Genomic DNA, 20,446 nt, shown 5'->3' with positions numbered 1-20,446 from the left:
ATCCTAACAGGTGTCCTCCCTAATAACCATCACTTATTTAGCCCATCCCTACCCACCTCTCCTTCATCAACCCTCGGTTTGTTCTCTATAGTTAAGAGTCACTTACGGTTTGCTTTCCTCTTTTTTTTTCCCTTCCCCTATGCTCATCTGTTTTCTTAAATTCTACATATGAGTTAAATCTATGGTATTTGTCTTTGACTGACTGATTTTGCTTAGCATATACACTCTAGCTCCATCCATGTTGTTGCAAATGGCAAGATTTCATTCTTTTGATGGCTACATAATATTCTGTTGTATACACACACACACACACACACACACACACACACACACACCACATCCTCTTTATCCATTCATCAGTCAATGGATATTTGGGCTCTTTCCATAATTTGGCTATTGTTGATAATGTGCAGAGATAATTTTACTTCTTCTTTTCAGAATGGATGTATTTTATTTCCTTGCCTTGCCTAGTCGCTCTGGCTAGAACTTCTAGTTCTCTATGAAAATGGGTATGCTTACCTTTGTTCCTGATCTTAAGGGGAAAAGTTTTCAGTCTTTCACCATGGAGTATGATGTGTGCGTAGGTTTTTCATCTATAGGTTTCCCTCACTCTCTGGAGTTTGCTTTATGCCACTTCACTTGTATGAAAAACCTATCTTAGCACAGGCCTACCTTGTTTTATTGTACTTCATTTTATTGAACTTTGCAGATACTGCATTTTTTACAAATTAAAGGTTTGCAGGGACCCTACATCAAGTAAGCCTAATGGCACCATTTTTCCAATGGCATTTGCACACTTCATGTCTCTGTATTACGTTTTGGTAATTCTGGAAATATTTTAAACTTTTTCATTATTACATTTGTTGTAGTGATCTGTGATCAGTGTTGGGACTTGCTGAGGGCTTGGATGATGGCTAGAATTTTTAGAAATTAATTAAGGTATATACATTGTTTTTTTATTATTGCACACTTAACAGACTACAGTATAATGTAAATAAATATAACTTTTTTTAATTTAAATTTTGTTAGTTAACATACAGTGCAATATTGGTTTCTGGAGTAGAATTCAGCAATTCATCACTCACATACAACACCCAGTGCTCATCACAAGTACCCTCTTTAACACCCATCACCTCCAGCCCATCCCCCACTCACCTCCCTCCATAAACCCCACTGTTTTCTATCATTAAGAGTCACTTGTTTCCCTCTGTCCTTTTTTTCTTTTCCCTCTTCCCATACGTTTACCTGTTCTCTTTCTTAAATTCCACATATGAGTGAGATCATATGGTATTTGTCTTTCTCTGTCTGACTTATTTCACTTAGCATAATACACTCTAGCTCCATCCACATCATTGCAAATGGCAAGGTTTCTTTTTGGTGGTTGAATAATATTCCATTGTGTGTGTGTGTGTGTGTGTGTGTGTACACACACCTATATATACATCAATACACATACCTATATATATACATCACATCTTCTTTATCCATTCATCAGTCAATGGACATTTGGGCTCTCTCCACAGTTTGGCTACTGTTGATGTTTCTATAAACATCAAGGTGCACGTACCCCTTCGAATCTATATTTTTGTATCGTTTGGGTAAAGACCTAGTAGTGCAATTGCTGGGCCATAGGGTAGTTCTATTTTTAACTTTTTGAGGAACATCCAGACTGTTCTCCAGAGTGGTTGCACCAGTTTGCATTCCCACCGACAGTTCAAGAGAGTTCCCCTTTCTCTGCATCCTTACCAACACCTGTCATTTCTTGTGCTGTTAATTTTAGCCATTCTGACAGGTGTGAGGTGGTATCTTATCATAGTTTTGATTTGTAGTTCCCTGATGAATGATAAATATAACTTTTATATGCACTAGGAAAAAAAATTCATTGACTTGCTCTTGTGCTATATTTATGTTACTGCCATGGTCTGGACTGGAACTCACAATATCTCTGAGGTATGACTCTACCTATCTTTACTTACTGAAAGAAAACTGAAGAGGATTTTCACTTTTACAAATGGTAACTGTTTTTCCACTTTATGCCACTTTGGCTTATGAAAGTTTTCACAGGAGAACTCTACTTTCAGATAGTGGGAGGCATTTGTATGTCTTTTATTACGGTAGTTGCCTCTTATTCCTCAGTTTTTCTGAGTGTTCTTACCACGAAAGAATGTTGAATTTTATCAAATGCTTTTTCTGCATCAATTGACATGATCACGTGGTTTTTCTCTTTCATTCTGTTAATGTGGTGTATTAATCTGATTGATTTTTGTATGTTGAATTATCCTTGCAAGTTCAAGAATAAATCTCACTTGGTTATGATGTATAATCCTCTCAGTTGCTGCTGACTTTGGTTTGCTAGTATTTTGTTGAGGATTTCTGTATAAATGTTCATAAGGAATACTGATCGCTGGTTTTCTTTCTCACAGTGTCTTTGCCTGGCTTTGGTATCAAAATAATGACTAATTCAGCCTCATAGAATGAGTAATCAAGTGTTCCCTCCTCTTCAACTTTTTGGGAAAGACTGAGAATAACTGGTATTCTTTTTTAAATATTTGGTAGAACTCACAAATGAAGCCACTGGGTGCAGGGCTTTTGTCAGGAGACTTTTGATTACTGACTTCCTAGTTATAGTTCTATTCAGATTTTCTATTCATTTAGTCTTGGCAGGTTTTATGTTTTTAGGAATTTGTCCATTTCATTTATTTACTTTTGTGTACAATTATTCATTGTATTCATAGTATTCTCTTATAATTGTTTTTATTTCTATAGAATCGTATCAATGTCTGACTTTCATTTTTTATTTTAGTAATTTGAATTTCTTTTTTCTTAGTCCATCTAGCTAAAGGTTTGTTCATCTTGTTGGTCTTTTTAAAGAACCAGCTTTTAGTTTCATTGATTTTCTCATTGTTTTCCTATTCTCTATTCCATTTATCTCTGTTCTAATTTTTATCATTTCCTTCCTTCTGCTAGCTTTGGGTTTAGTTTGGTTTTCTTTCCCTAACATTTTAAAGTTAAGTTGTTGATTTGGGATCTTTCTTGTTTTTTAATGTAAGCCTTTAGACCTACAGACTTCCCTCTTAGCACCACTTTCACTGAATCCCAAAAGTTCTGATATTTGTGTTTCATTTTCATCTGTAAGTTTTTTTTCTAATTTCTCTTGTGATTTCTTGTTTCACACATTCAACTTACACAGTTTTGTGAAATTTCCAGTTTTCCTTCTGTTATTGATGTCTAATATTATCCTATTGTGGTCAGAGAAGATAATTTGTGCAATATCTATCTTTTTTTTTTTTTTTTAAAGTGGGCTCCATGCCTAGCATGGAGCCCAATGCAGGGCTTGAACTCATGACGCTGAATTAAAACCTGAGCTGAGATCAACAGTTGGAGGCTTAAGCAATTGAGCCACCTAGGCACCTCGGTGATATCTATCTTCCAAAACCTGTTGATACTTAATTTGTGGCCTAACATATTGTCTATCCTGGAAAATGTCACATGTGTTTGCGAAAAGAAAGTGCATGTTACTGTTATTGGGTAGAATATTGTGTATATGTCTGTTAGATTTAGTTGTATATTGTGTTAAATACTCTATTTCTTTTAGCTTGTTGTTCTATACATTATTGTGAATTGGATACTGAAGTCTCCAACTATTACCGGAAAACAATATCTCTCTTCAATTCTGTCAGTTTTTGCTTTATATATTTTGGTGGTCTGTCATTAGATGTATAAATATTTATAACTATTATATCTTCTTACTATTTTGAAACTTTTATTATATTATGTCCTTTGTCTCTTTTAACCTCTTTTGATCTAACGCCTATTATTTCTGATACTAGTATAGCCACCCCCTGCTCTCTTTTGGTTAGTATTTGTATAGAACATCTTTTCCCATTCTTTTACTTTCAATCTATTTGTGTCTTTGCATCTAAGGTGAATATCTTGTAAACAACATTTGTTGGACCATGTGTTTTTATTTACTCTGCTAATCTGTCCTTTATTTGGAGAGTTTAACTCATTTACTTAACGAGTTTAACTCAATTACTTAAAAGTAATTACGGATAAGGAAGTAGCTACTTCTGTCATTTTGCTATTTGTTTTCTATTTGCATACCTGTAGCTTTTTTGTTCCTTTTTCCCTGCATTACCATTGTCTTTTTTTGTATTTAGTTGATTTTTTTATTAAACATTTAAATTCCTTTTTCATTCCTTTTTGTGTATACTCTATAGCTATTTTCTTTGTTATTACCATGGGGATTACATTTAACATCCTAAAGTCATACACTCTAATATGAACTTATACCAACTTGACTTCAATAACATTCAAAAACTCTGCTTTTTTACACTCCATCCCTACTCTTTTCAGTTGCTTATGTCACAAAATTACATTTTTATATACTGTGTCCCAAAATATTAATAGTTTTTTTAAAAATGCATAATTCTCTAAAATTATATAAAAAGGAGGATTTGGAGTTAACCAAATTTGCAATAACTAGTTTAAACAATAACAACGTTTTTCTTTAAATGTATTAGTCTCCTTCATCATGTAGAAAACAAAATAGCAGTTACAAACTATTGTTACAATAATACTAGCTTTTACAACTGCCCATGTATTTACCTTTATTGAGATCCTTATTATTCCACATGACCATGAGTTACTTTCACCATGCAGGACTCTCTTGATCATTTCATGCAGGGCAGGTCTAGGGGAAATGAACTCTCTCAGCTTTTGTTTATCTGAAAAACGTCTTAATTTCCCTCTTATCTTTGAAGGGCAGTTTTGCTGAATATAGGGTTCCTGGTTGACAGAAATTGTCTTTAAGCATGTTGAATATATTGGCCCTCTGCCTTCTGGCCTCCAGTTTCTAATGAGAAATTTGCTTATAATTTTATTGAAGAGCCCTTGGATGTGAAGATTTATTCCTCTCCTACTGCTTTCAAGATTCTTTGTCTTTTGAAACTCTGGTTATAATGTGACTTGGTGTGGGTCTCTAAGAGTTCATCTTACTTGGAGTTTGCTGAGATTTCTGGACATGATATTCATCAAATTTGGGAAGTTTTCAGCCATTATTTGTTTACATACTCTTTCTGCCCCTTTCTCTTTCTCTTCTTATGGGACTCCTACAATGTGTATATTGATACGTTTAACAGGGTCACACAGGTACCTTAGGCTGTGTTCACTTTTCTTCAATCTCTCTCCTTTCTGTTCCTTGGACTTGATAATGTTGATTGTCCTATCTTTAAGATCGCTGATTTTTTGCCTGCTTAAATCAGCCTTTGAATCCTCATGCTGAATTTTTCACTTCAGTTATTGTACTTTTTCAGCTCCAGATTCTTCTTGAGATTTTTATAGGTTTTCTTTTTTTTTCTTTCTTTATAATTTTTATTTTGTTACATTAGTCACCATACAGTACAACCCCAGGTTTTCATACAATGTGCCATGATTCATTACTTGCATATAACACTCAGTGCACCATGCAATACGTGCCCTCCTTACTACCCATCACCAGCCTATCCCATTCCTCCACCCCCACCGCTCTGAAGCCCTCAGTTTGTTACCCAGAGTTCACAGTCTCTCATGATTCATTCCCCCTTCTGTTTACCCCCGCTTCATTCTTCCCTTCCTTCTCCTAGCGATCTTCCTATTTCTTATGTTTCATAAATGATTGAAACCATATGATAACTGACTTTCTCTGCTTGACTTATTTCACTTAGCATTATCTCCTCCAGTGCCGTCCATGTTGCTATAAATGTTGTGTAATCATTCTTTTTGATGGTTGAGTAATATTCCATTATATATACAGACCACATCTTCTTAATCCAGTCAACTGCTGAAGGGCATCTCGGCTCCTTCCACAATTTAGCTATTGTGGACAATCCTGCTATGAACATTAGGGTGCATATGGCCCTTCTTGTCACTACGTCTGTATCTTTGGGGTAAATACCCAGTAGCGCAATGGCTGGATCAGAGGTAGCTCAATTTTTAACTTTCTGAGGGACCTCCACACTGTTTTCCAAAGTGCCTATACCAACTTGCACTCCCACCAACAGTGTAAGAGGGATCCCCTTTCTCCACATCCTCTCCAACATTGTTGTTTCCTGCCTTGTCCATTTTTGCCATTCTAACTGCTGTAAGGTGGTATTTCAAGGTGGTTTTGATTTGAATTTCCCTGATGGCTAATGATATTGAACAATTTTTCATAGGTCTGTCAGCCATTTGTATGTCTTCATTGGAAAAGTATGTTCATATCTTCTACCCATTTTTTATTTGTTTCCCATCTTCAGTTTGAGAAGTTCTTTGTAGACCTTGGATACTAGTCTTTTATCTGTAGTGTCACTTGCAAATATCTTCTCCCATTACATGGGCTGCCTCTTCGTTTTTTTGACTGTTTCCTTGGCTGTGCAGAAGCTTTTTTTATCTTGATGAAGTCCCACGAGTTCATTTTTTCCTTTGTTAACCTTGCCTTTGGAGATGTGTCATGAAAAAGGTTACTGTGGCCGATGTCAAAGAGGTGGCAGCCTATGTTCTCCTCTAGGATTTTGATGGATTCCTGTCTCACATCGAGGTCTTTCATCCATTTGGAGTTTATCTTTGTGTATGGTGTGAGAGACTGGTCAAGTTTCATTCTTTTGCATGTAGCTGTCCAATTTTCCCAGCACCATTTATTGAAGAGACTGTCTTTTTTCCACTGGATGTTTCTTCCTGCTTTGTCAAAGATTAGTTCCCCAAGATCCAAGAGTCCATTTCTGGGTTCTCTGTTCTGTTCCATTGGTCTATGTGTCTGTTTTTGTGCCAGTACCATGCTGTCTTTGTGATCACAGCTTTGTAGTACAGCTCGGAATCCGGCATTGTGATGCCCCCAGCTTTGTTTTTCCTTTTCAACAATTCCTTGGCAATTTGGGGCCTTTTCTGGTTCCACACAAAGTTAAGGGCTGTTTGTTCCAGTTCCTTGAAAAATGTCATTGGTATGTTGATCGGGATGGCACTGAAAGTGAAGATTGCTCTGGGTAGCATAGACATTTTAACTATGTTTATTCCTCCGATCCATCAGCATGGAATATTTTTCCATCTTCTTCAATGTCTTTCAAGAGTGATTTGTAGTTTCTAGAATATAGATCCTTTACGTCTTTGGTTAAGTTACTTCCAAGGTAACGTCTGGTTTTTGGTGCTATTGTAAATGGGATGAATTCCCTAATTTCTCTTTCTTCAGTCTCATTGTTTGTGTATAGAAATGCAACTGATTTCTGAGCTTTGATTTTGTATCCCGCCACATTACTGAATTGCTTTATAACTTCTAGTAGTTTAGGGGTGGATTCTTTTGGGTTTTCTATATAGAGTATCATGTCATCTGTGAAGAGAGACAGTTTGACTTCTTCTTTGCCAATTTGGATACCTTTTATCCCTTTTTGTTGTCTGATTGCTGTTGCAAGGACTTCTAGTACTCTGTTGAATAATAATGGCAAGACTGGGCATCCTTGTCGTGTTCCTGATCTTAAGGGAAAGGCTTCCACCTTTTCCCCATTGAGAATGATATTTGCTGTAGGCTTTTCATAGATGGTTTTTATGAAACTGAGGAATGTACCCTCTATCCCTACACTCTGAAGGGTTTTAATCAGGAAAGGATGCTGTATTTTGTCAAATGCTTTTTCTGCATCAATTGAGAGGATCATATGGTTCTTGACTCTTTTCTTGTTGATATAATCTATCACACAGATCGATTTGCAAATGTTGAACCAGCCTTGCATTCCAGGGATGACTCCCACTTGGTCATGATGGATAATACTTTTAATATACTGTTTGATCCTATTAGCTAGGATCTTCTTGAGAATTTTGACGTCCATATTCATCAGGGATATTGGTCTGTAATTTCCTTTTTGATGGGCTCTTTTGCCTGGTTTGGGGATCAAGGTAATACCAGCCTCACAGAATGATTTTGGTACTTTTCCTTCTGTTTCTATTTTTTGAAACAGCTTCAGGACAATAGGTATTATTTCTTCTTTGAATGTTTGGTAGAATTCCCCAGGGAATCCGTCAGGCCCTGGACTCTTGTTTTTGGGGTGGTTTTTGATCAATGCTTCAATCTCTTCATAATTAATCAGTCTGTTTAAATAATCAATTTCTTCCTGTTTCAGTCTTGGTAGTTCATAGGTTTCCACAAAGGCATCCATTTCTTCCAGGTTGTTTATTGGCATAAAGCTGTTGATAAAAGTTTCTAATGATCCTTCCTATTTCATTGGTGTTGGTTGTGACCTCTCCCCTTTCATTCATGATTTTATTAATTTGGGTCCTTTCTCTATTCTTTTGAATAAGTCTTGCCAGTGGCTTATCGATCTTATTTATTCTTTCAAAGAACCAGCTTCTGGTTCTGTTGATCTGCTCTACTGTGCTCCTAGTTTCTAATTCAATTGATCTCTGCTCTAATCTTGATCACCTGCCTTCTCGTGTGTGGGTTCGGCCTGTTCTTCTGTTCCAGCTCCAGCTTCTTGAGGTGAGAATATAAAAACTGCATTTTAGATTTTTCTATTCTTTAGAGTGAGGCTTGGATGGCTATGCATTTTCCCCTTAGTACCGCCTTTGCAGTGTCCCATAGATTTTGGACTGATGTGTTTTCATTTTCATTGGTCTCCAAAAATTGTTTAAACTGATTTTTAATTTCCTGGCTTACCCAATCATTTTTGAGTAGGATGGTTCTTAGTTTCCAAATGTTTGAGTTTCTTCCAAATTTTTCTTGTGATTGAGTTCCAGTTTCAAAGCACTGTGTTCTGAGAATATGCAGGGAATAATCTCAGACTTTTGGTTTCAGTTGAGACCTGTTTTGTGACCCAGTATATGGTCTATTCTGGAGAAAGTTCCATGTGCCCTCGAAAAGAATGAGTATTCTGTTATTCTGGGGTGTAGTGTTCTATATGTATATCTATGAGGTCATCTAGTCCAGTATGTCATTCAAAGCTCTTGTTTTTTTGTTGATTTTCTTCTTAGGTGTTCTGTCTATTGCTGAGAGCAGAGTGTTGAGGTCCCCTACTATTAACGTATTATTATCTATATGTCTCATTATTCTGGTTAAGAGTTGGCTTGTGTATCTAGCTGCTCTCCTGTTGGGGGCATAGATATTTATAATTGTCATATCCTCTTGTTGGATACATCCTTTAATAACATAGTGTCCTTCTGTATTTCTAACAACAGTGTTTAGTTTAAAATCTAATCTGTCTGATATGAGAATTGCTACTTCAGCTTTTTTTTTGAGGTCTACTGGCATGAAAAATGGTTTTCCATCCCTTCACTTTCAGTCTCGACGGACCTTTAGGTTCAAGATGAGTCTCTTGTAGACAGCAAATGGATGGGTCATGTCTTTTCATACAATCTGCAACCCTGTGGTGTTTATGGGAACATTTAGGCCATTTACATTAAGAGCAATTATTGAGAGATGATTTTAATGATGTCATGTTGTCTGTGAAGTCTTTGTTTCTATAGTTTGTAAATTTCTGTTCTGTATCACTGTTGGGGCCTTTTTACTTTTATAGAACCCCCCATAATATCTCATGTATGGCTGGTTTGGTGGTTAGGAATTCCTTCAGTTTCTGCTGATCCTGGAAGGTCCTTATCTCCCCATCAATTCTGAATGACAGCCTTGCTGGATAAAGGATCCTTGGCTGCATCTTCTTCTCATAGAGCTTTGAAAATACCCTGCCAACCCTTCCTAGACTGCCAGGTCTCTCTAGACAGGTCTGACGGTATTCTGATATTTTTCCCTCTGTATGTGAGGATTTTCTTCCCCCTGGCCGCTTTCAATACTGTATCCTTGGATCTAATATTTACAAATTGCAATATGATGTAACATGATGTAGGTCTGCTCTCATTGACCTTGGGAGGGGTCCTCTCTGCCTCATGGACACAAATGCTTGTTTTCTTCGCCAGATTAGGAAAGTTCTCAGCTACAATTTGTTCAAATATTTCTTCTAGACCTCTCTCTTTCTCCACCCCCTCGGGGATGCCAATGATTCTGACACTGGAATATTTCATTGAGTCAGTAATCTCCTGTAATCTACATTCTTGAGATTGGGTTTTTTTTGAGCCAAGTTTCTGTTTTAACTTTCTCTTCTATGATCCCATCTTCCAATTCACTAATTCGTTCTTCTGCCTCATTTACCCTGGCCATCAAAGTGTCTAGTTTAGACTGCATTTGATTCATAACATTTTTAATTTCTGCCAGATTTGCTCTCATTTCCACCCTTAGAGATTCTATATTCTAGTTAATATTTTCGTTTATATTTTTTTCAAGTCTACACATCATCTTGACCATTGTTATTCTGAACTCCATTTCTGACAATTTGGTTATATCCATATCCATCAGTTCTGTGGCAGCGTCTCATTATCTTTTCTTTGCTGGGGGTGGATTTCTCCTTCTCGTCATTTGATGAGGAGAGGTTGCGGGGATGTCCAGAGCCCAAATTATTGACCAGGACCCAGGCAGTGTGCACTTGTTTTATAGGGACCTTAGGGATGTGGGCTTCTTGATTTTTCAGCCTGCCTTTGGGGGAGGGACCTGCTGCACTGATACTCAGGCAATCCTGTTTGGGTGAGTACCCCTGTCCCCTGCAAGGTAGAATGGGGATGGGCAAAATGTGAGCTGGTATTTCTGGGCTTTTGTTCTCTGGCAGCTGTCTCTGGTGGTTTTCTGTGGCCCTTCTGAGAGTCAGAGCAGCATAGGCCGCGTCCTAGTCTCTGTCTCAGAACAGAGAGATCACAGTCCACTCTCCACTGAGCTCTCTTCGCCACTTTAACTCTGTTTCTGTCGGTGCTGCTAAAAACCCTGCAGCGTCCTGGGTTGTGCGCCCTACAGCTGCTCTCCCAGCCCTCACTTCCAGGGCTGGCAAGTCTCTTTCCTTTGTGCTTCTAACACCGCCAGCCACCCCCAGTTCCCGTGCACGCTCCCGAGCTCCGTTTCAGTGTGGTTCGGGCGTGCTCCAGAGCGCCTGTTTTCAGTCTGGGTTTGTACGCGCTCCCAAGCTCCCGCTATCAGTCAGGTTCAGTGAGCGCTCTGGAGCTCCGGTTTTCAGTCTAGTCTCGCACACGCTCCCGAGCTCTGGGTTTCAGTCTAGTTCGAGTGTGCGCTCCAGAGCTCCGGTTTTGAGATTGGACACGTGCGTGCTCCCGAGCTCCTGGCTTTAATTGGGTTCCAACGAGCACTCCGGAGCTCCGATTTTCAGTCTGGTCTCATGAGCGTTCCCAGGCTCACAGTCTCGTCTGCTCTCTCACAGGTGCTGCGAGTCCGGCCCGCTCCCCAGTCCGGCCCGCTCCCCAGTGCAGGTGGCTACCGCTTCCTGGCGCCCGAGTGCATTGGCTCCCTCCCCCTTCCATTTATCTTCTGATATCTGTGCGCAGATTCACGGTTCCCCGCTTTGTACCTCAATATTCAGTGCTGGAGATGTTCTTTTGTGGAGATCCAGATGTATCTTTCTGCGTCTCAGGCTGATTTCATGGGTGTTCAGGATGGTCCGGTAGATATCCAGCTTGACTCAGGGGACCAGCTGAGAAAGGGGTCCCCTACTCCTCCACCATCATTTCTCCTCCTTGCAGAAAGTGGTCGCTTTTCTGTTCATAGAGTTTCTGCTACTCTTTTCTTCGTTCTCCAGTTGCGTTCATAGGTATTCAGAATGGTTTGGTAGCTCTCTAGCCAAACTCCTGGGACGGGACCAACTTTAGGTCTCATGCTCCTTTGCCATCTTGGAACCAGACCTGTTTTAGGTTTTCTGTCTCTTAATTGATATTTCCATTTTGTTCATACATCATTTTCTTTATTTCCTCTCTATCTTTGTTAGTACATTAAGCATCTTTAAGACAGTTGTTTTGAGGTCACTGTCTCAACTACCTGCCTTTAGATCTTTTACAGGGATAGTTTCTATTGATTTATTTTTTCCTTTGAGTGGGTGTACTTTTTCCTATTTCTTTGTATACCTTGGGACTTTTTGTTGAAAGTGGACATTTGAATCTAATAATGTGGTAACTACAGAGCTCAGATTCTCTCCCGTCCCCAGGGTTTGCCGGTTTTTTTTATTGTTTTTGTTACTGCTTTTGTTTTTTGATTGTAGTATGTTCTGTGGGGGGACCAGCCTGAAGTGTAAATTTAAGATCAGGTCTTTTGTAAGCCTATCCCTTACAGTCACTTTTTAGTTTTCCCCATATATGCATGCAGATGTTTTTGAATATCCTAGTCTCTTAAGATCTGGCTCCCAAAAGGGGAAAAAGAGAAACATGAAAGGAAGGATTTTAAAAAAAGGGTTCTAGCCCTTTAAATCCTCTGGAAGTCACTTTAGCAGGAAGGAGACGGGCTTAAAACAATGGGGAAAAGTTTGACAGTAATAGCTGCTGTCTCTTTGCACCTTTGTGATCAGAAGTAGCAATCAGCAATCTGCTATTTCCTATGACTAAGACTTGAGAGATGAATAAGTCTTTGCTATGGGGTATGGATGGAAGAAAGGCATCCGAGATAGACAGCAGGAAAAGTGGCTCTGATATTATAACAGAGCCTGGCCTGTTTAGGGAACTGCACAGAACTCAGTATGGATGGTGCATTGGCCTCAAAGGGATAACTGTTAAAAGTGAAGGATAAAGAAGTAGGGAAGATCCAGTTTCTGAAACATCCCTTCAGAAAGATTTTAAGCCAATTAACAATTTTTTTCTGTCTTACACCTACACATAAAATTTCTACATCATGCAAATATTAGTATGTAAGAGAATTATACTGTTAGGTAGATTCTAATTTTTTTAGTAACCAAAGTACCACACTTACTTTTAATCCTTTCTAAGACCTCAGAGTCACTTTAAGGCATTCAGTTTTCATACTTAATAAGTACTGAATTTACTTTCAAACTATAAGATACAATAGCATTATTGTCTGAAACACTCACATTCATGAATTTATAGTACATTCCATTGTCTCATACCTGCACGTTGTAGCAAACACAGCTCGTTGATACTTATATATTTCTTAAACACATCCATACAAACCTACAAGTAATGAAAAACATAACATTACCTTTTTATATTTCATAAAAAAGACACAAATTTCTATCCTATCTTTCTGCTTATTCTATTTTTTTAAGTGAATTTAAAGCAATGGCATAAAAAGTTGAAGTTAGGTTAACTCACAAATTTGAAATGCATATCGAATTCACTACAGAAACCTTTTAGAGATGCTCTGACAAAGAAATAGTCAAGGAAATAGAAAAGATTAGCAAGCAATTGGGGAAGTAGGAAATCCTTGAATATTTGAAATTAAAAAAACCTTATTTAAGGTCATTTAAAAAATAACATTTACTGGTGCAGATAAATACATTTACCAATAGATTAGAACAGAGAACCTACAAACAGACCCACTCATATATAATCAGCTGATTTATATGAGAGGTGACCCTGCAGTACAGTGGGGGAAGGAATGGTCTTTTTTTAAAAAGTAAATGGTGTTGGGTCACTTAGGGATCCACATGGGAAAAAATATTTATCTTGACATTTTTCTCACATCATAAACAAAAATCAATACTAGGTGGCTTAGTGTTCTAAATGCAAAGATAAAACAACAGACCTTTTAAAGAAAAATAACAAAAGATCTTGGCAAAGATTTCTTCAATAGGATACAAAAAGTTAACATAAAAAATTGACAAAATTGGACTACATAAAAATCAAGAAATCCTGTTTACCAAAAGACACTTTTAAGAGGGTGAAAGGGCAACCTGTACACTAGTAGAAGTTACCTGCTATACACATATCCAACAACGAACTTAGAATATATAAAGAATTCTTAAGATAGATAAAAAAAAGATAATCCCATAGACTATAGGCAAAATATTTAGGATTTCCCAAAAGAGGGTATCCAAATGTCCAATAATGATTTTGAAAGATGCTCAGCTTCATCAGTCATCATCAGGGAAGGTATCACTCCCCACCCACCAGACTGGCTAAAATTGAAAGGCTGATCAATACCAAGAGCTGGTAAGGCTATGAAGCAACCAGAACTCTCAGACATTGCTGGTGAGAGTGTAATTTGGCAGACCACTTCGGAAATCTGTTTGGTGGTGTCAACTAAAGTTGAATCTATGTAGATCCTATGACCCAACAATTCCAGTTTTAAGTATAACCCATCAGAAAGTGTACATATATTCACCAAAAGACATGCAGAAGAACACTGATAGCATCACTACTGTAATTACCACCCAAATGAATCAAAAGTAATATTTATCAATAAAATAAATTTTGATACACCCACACAAAGGAATATTCAATATTATACAGCAATGAGAAAGAAATGTTTGTAAATAAGTAAAAACTATAGATGGATCTCAAAAATATTTTTTTAAAGATTTTTTTTAAATTTATTTATTCGACAGAGATAGAGACAGCCAGCGAGAGAGGGAACACAAGCAGGGGGAGTGGGAGAGGAAGAAGCAGGCTCCCAGCGGAGGAGCCTGATGTGGGGCTCGATCCCAGAACGCCGGGATCACGCTCTGAGCCAAAGGCAGGCGCTTAACCGCTGTGCCACCCAGGCGCCCCTGAATCTCAAAAATATTGAGCAAAAAGCCAGAAACTAACGAAAACAGACTGTATGACTTCATTTATATAAAGCACAAAACCAGGCAAAGCTCATCTATGCTACTAGGAGTCAAAGAAAATCTGAATTAAAACATATGACTGAGATAATTATTAAAACAATCTCTACTTCAAAGACTTTACATATTTTACCTTTTCATCCCCTTGCTCAGGCACATGAGCAAACTTGCACTGTGATCGCTCACAGCCACGTAATGTATTAAAATGAAATTTGCAATATCTATGGGGTAGCATCAACCCTAGGGACTTCTGGAACACCTAGAAAATTAGATAAATTCTCTATGTTAATTGTAAAACACCACAATCAACTGAGAAAGTATTTGAAGGAACCAGAAATATTATATACCCAAAACAGTATCAAGACAAATTGTTTGCTGACTTGATTAAAATTAAAAAACTCCAATTTATATTTTCAAAAAAAATGAAAAAAATTTAAAATGATTTGTCTGAATTTCTGCAATTTCCTTCAACATAAAATATTCCAAAGTTACTACTGCTTTACTTTATATGTTTTTAAAAGTTTATAATTCCCTCCCCTTTCTCATATACCTGCCCCTTTTGCTTTTTATAATAAAAAGTTATTCTATTATAATATGCATCATATTTCAGATGCATTTATTTAGAACACAAATTTTCCATAGCTTTTCTGATTAATAGAAAGAGAAATGACAGAATCAAAGTATTTACAACAAACTTTTCCTACAAACTGCTTTAATTAAATCACTAGCTTTCTCTTTCACCACAGGTAACTATTCATCCTATATTTTCTGTTTTGGATATCCCCTCTCCATCCTACCCACCCAGCCTTCTGCTTTAAAACTCTTATATTATTTGTGAATATCCTCTGAATCACTACTCATTTTCTGCTTCTTACCACCAGCTGCCATTCAAAATTTTAAAAAATGATAGGGTAATATGACCAAAATATGTGCTTTATAGGATTATGGTTTTTTTTTAAATATGGAAGACTTACCCCTACATTTTTTTCCCTCTTAAATATTTCACAAGTTTCAGGATTCTGCAGCTTTAGGAGATAATGTTTTCCTGGAAATCTGAAATCTAGAAATGATTAAGAATGACATCACACACCAACATGTTGTGGCTTCTGCCCTTCATAACAATGAAACGGATTACCACTACTATTGCTTTCGAGTTCCCCTTTGGACTACTCATACTCAGTTCACTGACTATGATGCTACAGTGTGTGCCTGTGAAATAAAAAATGACTTACATCTTAGCTGCTCCTTAGGTATTTCTAGGCCTAAATGTAAAATTTTAAACTCATTTTAAACTGAAGATACTTTCTTAAAAGCCTCATACAGCAGCACTGAACACTGTATTCAAATGACAGTCTCTATATTAAACAGACATATATGATACACAATTAAAATTTCTAAGGAAAGAAAACTGACAAACCCATTATGAAATGAACTATGTACTCCCCACAAATTCATACGTTCAAGCCCTAATCCCCAGTGTGACTTTATTTGAAGATAAGGTCTTTTTGGGGCGCCTGGGTGGCTCAGTCAGTTGAGCGTCTGCCTTTGGCTCAGGTCATGATCCCAGGGTCCTATGATCTAGCCCCACATCAGGCTCCCTGCTCAGCGGGGAGACTGCTTCTCCCTCTCCCTCTCCCTCTGCCTGCTGCTCTGTCTGCTTGTGTGTACGCGTGCACGCATGCATTCTCTTTGTCAAATAAATAAATAAATAAATAAATAAATAAAATCTCGAAGACAGGGCCTTTCACAGAATTAAGGTTAAATGGGGTCATAAGGGGCGCCTGGGTGGCGCAGTCGTTAAGCGTCTGCCTTCGGCTCAGGGCGTGATCCCGGCGTTATGGGATCGAGCCCCACATCAGGCTCCTTCGCTGGGAGCCTGCTTCTTCCTCTCCCACTCCCCTGCTTGTGTTCCCTCTCTCGCTGGCTGTCTCTCTCTCTCCAAATAAATAAAAATAAAATCTTTAAAAAAAAAAATAAAAAAAAAATAAAAAATAAATGGGGTCATAAGGGTGAGACACTGATCTGATGGAATCAGTATCTTTATAAGAAGAGACATCAAGAGAGTTGCTCTCTCTCTCCATGCACATGCATCAAGGAAAGGCCATGTGAGGACTTAGCAAGAAGGCAGCCATCTGCAAGCCAGGAAGAGAGCCAGAAACTGAATCCTGCCAGAACCCTGATCTTAGACTTCTAGCTTCCATAACTGTGTGAAATAAATTTCTGTTGTTTAGGCCACCCAGTCTGTGGTATTTTGTTATGGCTGCCTGAGCTACAAATACACCAGGCATTCTACCCCTTGGTCTTTTAAAAGGAGAATTAGGACATTTAGAAATGTTTTTCTCTAAAGATAAAAAAATAAAAATGTTTATTTTAAATAATTTCATTTTTCACTTGGCAGTATTCAGATGAATCTGGAACAAGATTAAGTTTCTGCTGCATAGCTTTGCTGTAATTTTCATTATAAAAACTGTTAAGGCTTTTTAAGATAAAACACACGATCATTTGGGCGTGCTGCTGTAGTACACAACACCAGACAGCACGAAGTCAGTAACAGGAAAGTACAGAAGAATTAGGGGTGCGCTACACAAAGAAATTTTATTGTTTCTAAATTCATTCTTCAGTCTTGCTTATTTTGTTCAAAGCATTATGGATTATCAAAAAAACTGACACAAATTCTAAAATAATTATAAAATTCCAAAATACTCAACTAAAATATGAATATTTTAGGTATAGCCTATAATTTATCTGTACTACTGCTATCACATAAATACAGAAATTTAAGAAACTGTTCCATCAAAAGTTCTAAGTAAAGGTATACAAACTTTCTAATTTTAACATATTCTAGGCTTGTTTTGATTTTTCTAATCTTTTTTGTTTTTGGCAAAAAAAAAAATCTCTTATCCAGTTTCTATATTATCAAAATATAGAATTTTATTAAGAAAACAGTACCATTCATCCAGGGCTTCAGTAACATGTCTTCTTGATGACCACTTAAATTCAAAGGCGGCACTGACAAGCCCAGAGGTTTTGGGGCCAGTACTGCTAAGTGACATTCACCAACCATAATCTCTGCATTTTTAGACTCTTCACTGTGTGAGCAGAAAAGCCAAAAGCAGAATTTAAGTTTATTCTAAGAACATTAAAGTAATAAGAATCAAATAAGTGGAAACACAAACTAACACACTACGTATATGCTATGCACCATGCTGTGTATTGTTACCATACTATGATTCTTCAGTATTTTCAATAAGTGTTCTTGCCTTCTTAAATAGAAAACCAATGCTTGTTAAATGGCTGGGGTACAGGTAGGAGTAAGGTAGTTGGGTTAAAACTAGAGCAGAATATTTTTGATCATGTCAGACAAAATGTCTGAGGAGGAACTGAGCTAGCATTCTAATCCAGAAAAGATCAGCCAATTATTCTATTGATAGTACGATGAAATAAATGAATTATAAATTATTCTTCGGGACAAGTATATTTAATAAATTTATACATGTACTTGAGAGCTTCCTTTGGGAAGAAGGTATAAAAAATGTACTGTTCTTGGTTGCTTAAACAGCTTCAACTATATTTTAATATGTGAGATCCTATATACCCAATTTTAGAAAAACTTAGAGTTTTCTTGAATTTCACTTATCTAGAAAAAGAAATAAGCAAGGGGGAGAGTGGGAAGTATCTCAAAGCTGACTGATAGATATAATTGAATTTAGTTTTTAGGAGAAAAATCACTGATACTATAATATTTTACCTTAAAAACAATTCTAATAAGCTTTTTCAGCTGGGGTTCCCTGGGCCAGAGGAGAATAAAAATAGTAAGAAAGAAGAGGGTCCCACACTCCTAACAGTTCAAACTTAGTAGCACTGACAGAGCTTAAAAATTACACAGGGGATGCACAGGTGTCCATTCAGTCAAGCAGTGAAGTGTCTGCCTTTGGCTCAAGTCATGATCCCAGGGTCCTGGAATCAAGCCCTGCATCAGGCTTCCCTGCTCAGTGGGGAGTCTACTTCTCCCTCTGCCCCTACCCCTGCTTATGCGCATGCTCTCTCAAATAAATAAAATCTTAAAAAAAAAATTACACAGAAAATAAAGATATTCATTTCTCTTTCTAACTTGGGACATCATTAATATGTGCAATCAACATAACCTTCCTCAAAACAAAAGTAATAATACAGAACAAATAAGAATTATGGAATTTTACAGAGGGAAGAGATTAGTAAAATTCTTTTGTTTTTGATTGGATGACTGAAGCTTGGGGTAATGCAGTGACTTGTCCAATGTCACACTCCTGGTCATTATGGTAGAGCCAAACTGATGATAAAACTCTTGAGGCTGCAATGACACTATTTGATTTGTAAGCAAAATGCTTTCAATAGAAAAAAAAGTTAACTTTTATCATTTTTTCCCTTTTAAAATTTCAAATGGTCATGGATCAAACTGGGTTTCTGTGCCAATCTAATTCTTACCTAGGCTCTTCCTTCGTACTTCTCAAACTTGAGAACGTATTAGGATCAGCTAGTGGCCTTGTGGAACACAGACTGATGGGCCTCATCTCCAGAATTTTTGATTCAGCAGGTCACGGACAGGACCAAATAATCTGTATTTGTGACATGTTCCCACTTGATGCTACTGCTACAAGGATCACACTTTGAAAACTACTGCCTCAATGTAAAAGGACTTGAACACATTTGTCACCTGATCTGAGTATACCTTGCCTCATCAGCAAAATGGGGGTGCAGGAAGGATCAGGTGATCTCCAAGGTGTCCTCCAACTCTAAGCTTGGTATTTGCATATGTTCTAGTGAGTGTACTGTAACTCTTAGTACTAATTACCACAACCACATCAGATACCTGCAAACTGCAATAGTCACCTGATTTATATCATTTTACCTTCATAAAAGTCATGTACACATTCTTTTTTCTTTTATCACTATTCCTTATTCCTTCCTCAAAAAAATATTTTAATGGCTCAAAAATATTTGTCACAGCTTTAAGGTAACTGAAAGCATCCCTGACATCTGGGTATATCTGATATACCAATTAATAATATCCATGTATGGCTTAAGGCATAGTAGCCCAAGTACATAGAGCAGAGAATAAAAAACACACTCAAAACACAAATTATATGACTATTTTTAAATTACATAATTAAAAATGGTACAGACCTTTTGCAAACTTCAAAAATATTTTCTTTTTCTTCTTTAATAGTCACCTTTTCTGCAAATCTATACTGTAAAGAGATTATGGTTAAAAAGTCAAAGTGAATATTTCTGTATTCCATATTAAGCTACGAGGCTTACCAGATTATTTAGAATGTATTAGATGTTCATTAAACCACTAGCATAATGGCCAACTGACAATTCTGTATTATTTGAAATAATATTGACTTAAAAATTCCACTGTTAAGAGAAAAATTAATAGAAATCATAAATTTTCTCAGCTTTTGACATCGCCTTTAGTTAAGCCAACATTTAAAATTATTATGAACAACTAAAGTTATATTTGTTTTCATTCAGATAAAAAGCTTTAAGTAATTTTTATTTTCAGACAGTATTTATGAACATTTATTTTTCTCATTAAAAGTATTTATATGTATTTCATATATCACTATACTCGAAACATTTAACATTAGTGTTCTGGAATTGTGACTTTCTAATTATAAGGAAGTTATACATGCGTAAATATTAAACTTTTGAAAAAACAGGCCGGCATCAAGAAAATAAACCCCCAAATCACCTATCATTTGAGCAGAGATAATCATTTAATATCTTATTTTACATCTCTCTAGTCTTTTTTTTTTTCTATTTTTATTTTTTAAAAAAATTTTATTTATTTATTTAACAGAGAAAGACAG

General features: G+C 36.9%; 1 protein-coding gene across 1 annotated transcript in view; it reads right to left on the bottom strand.

The window, feature by feature from the left end:
• TOPAZ1 (testis and ovary specific PAZ domain containing 1) overlaps window positions 1–20,446 on the bottom strand; it is a 129,410-nt gene that overhangs the window by 64,636 nt on the left and 44,328 nt on the right. Inside the window, 5 exon segments of the mRNA XM_008711910.2 lie at window positions 12,936–12,999; window positions 14,728–14,853; window positions 15,569–15,654; window positions 17,544–17,683; window positions 19,758–19,822. Coding sequence (XP_008710132.2) covers window positions 12,936–12,999; window positions 14,728–14,853; window positions 15,569–15,654; window positions 17,544–17,683; window positions 19,758–19,822 — 481 coding nt within the window.

Source organism: Ursus maritimus, unplaced genomic scaffold (assembly GCF_017311325.1).
Source record: "Ursus maritimus isolate PB19 unplaced genomic scaffold, ASM1731132v1 scaffold_20, whole genome shotgun sequence".
Taxonomy (NCBI): Eukaryota; Metazoa; Chordata; class Mammalia; order Carnivora; family Ursidae; genus Ursus; species Ursus maritimus.
Note: the sequence above shows the minus strand (reverse complement) of the source record. Positions and strands in the feature narration are given on the sequence as shown.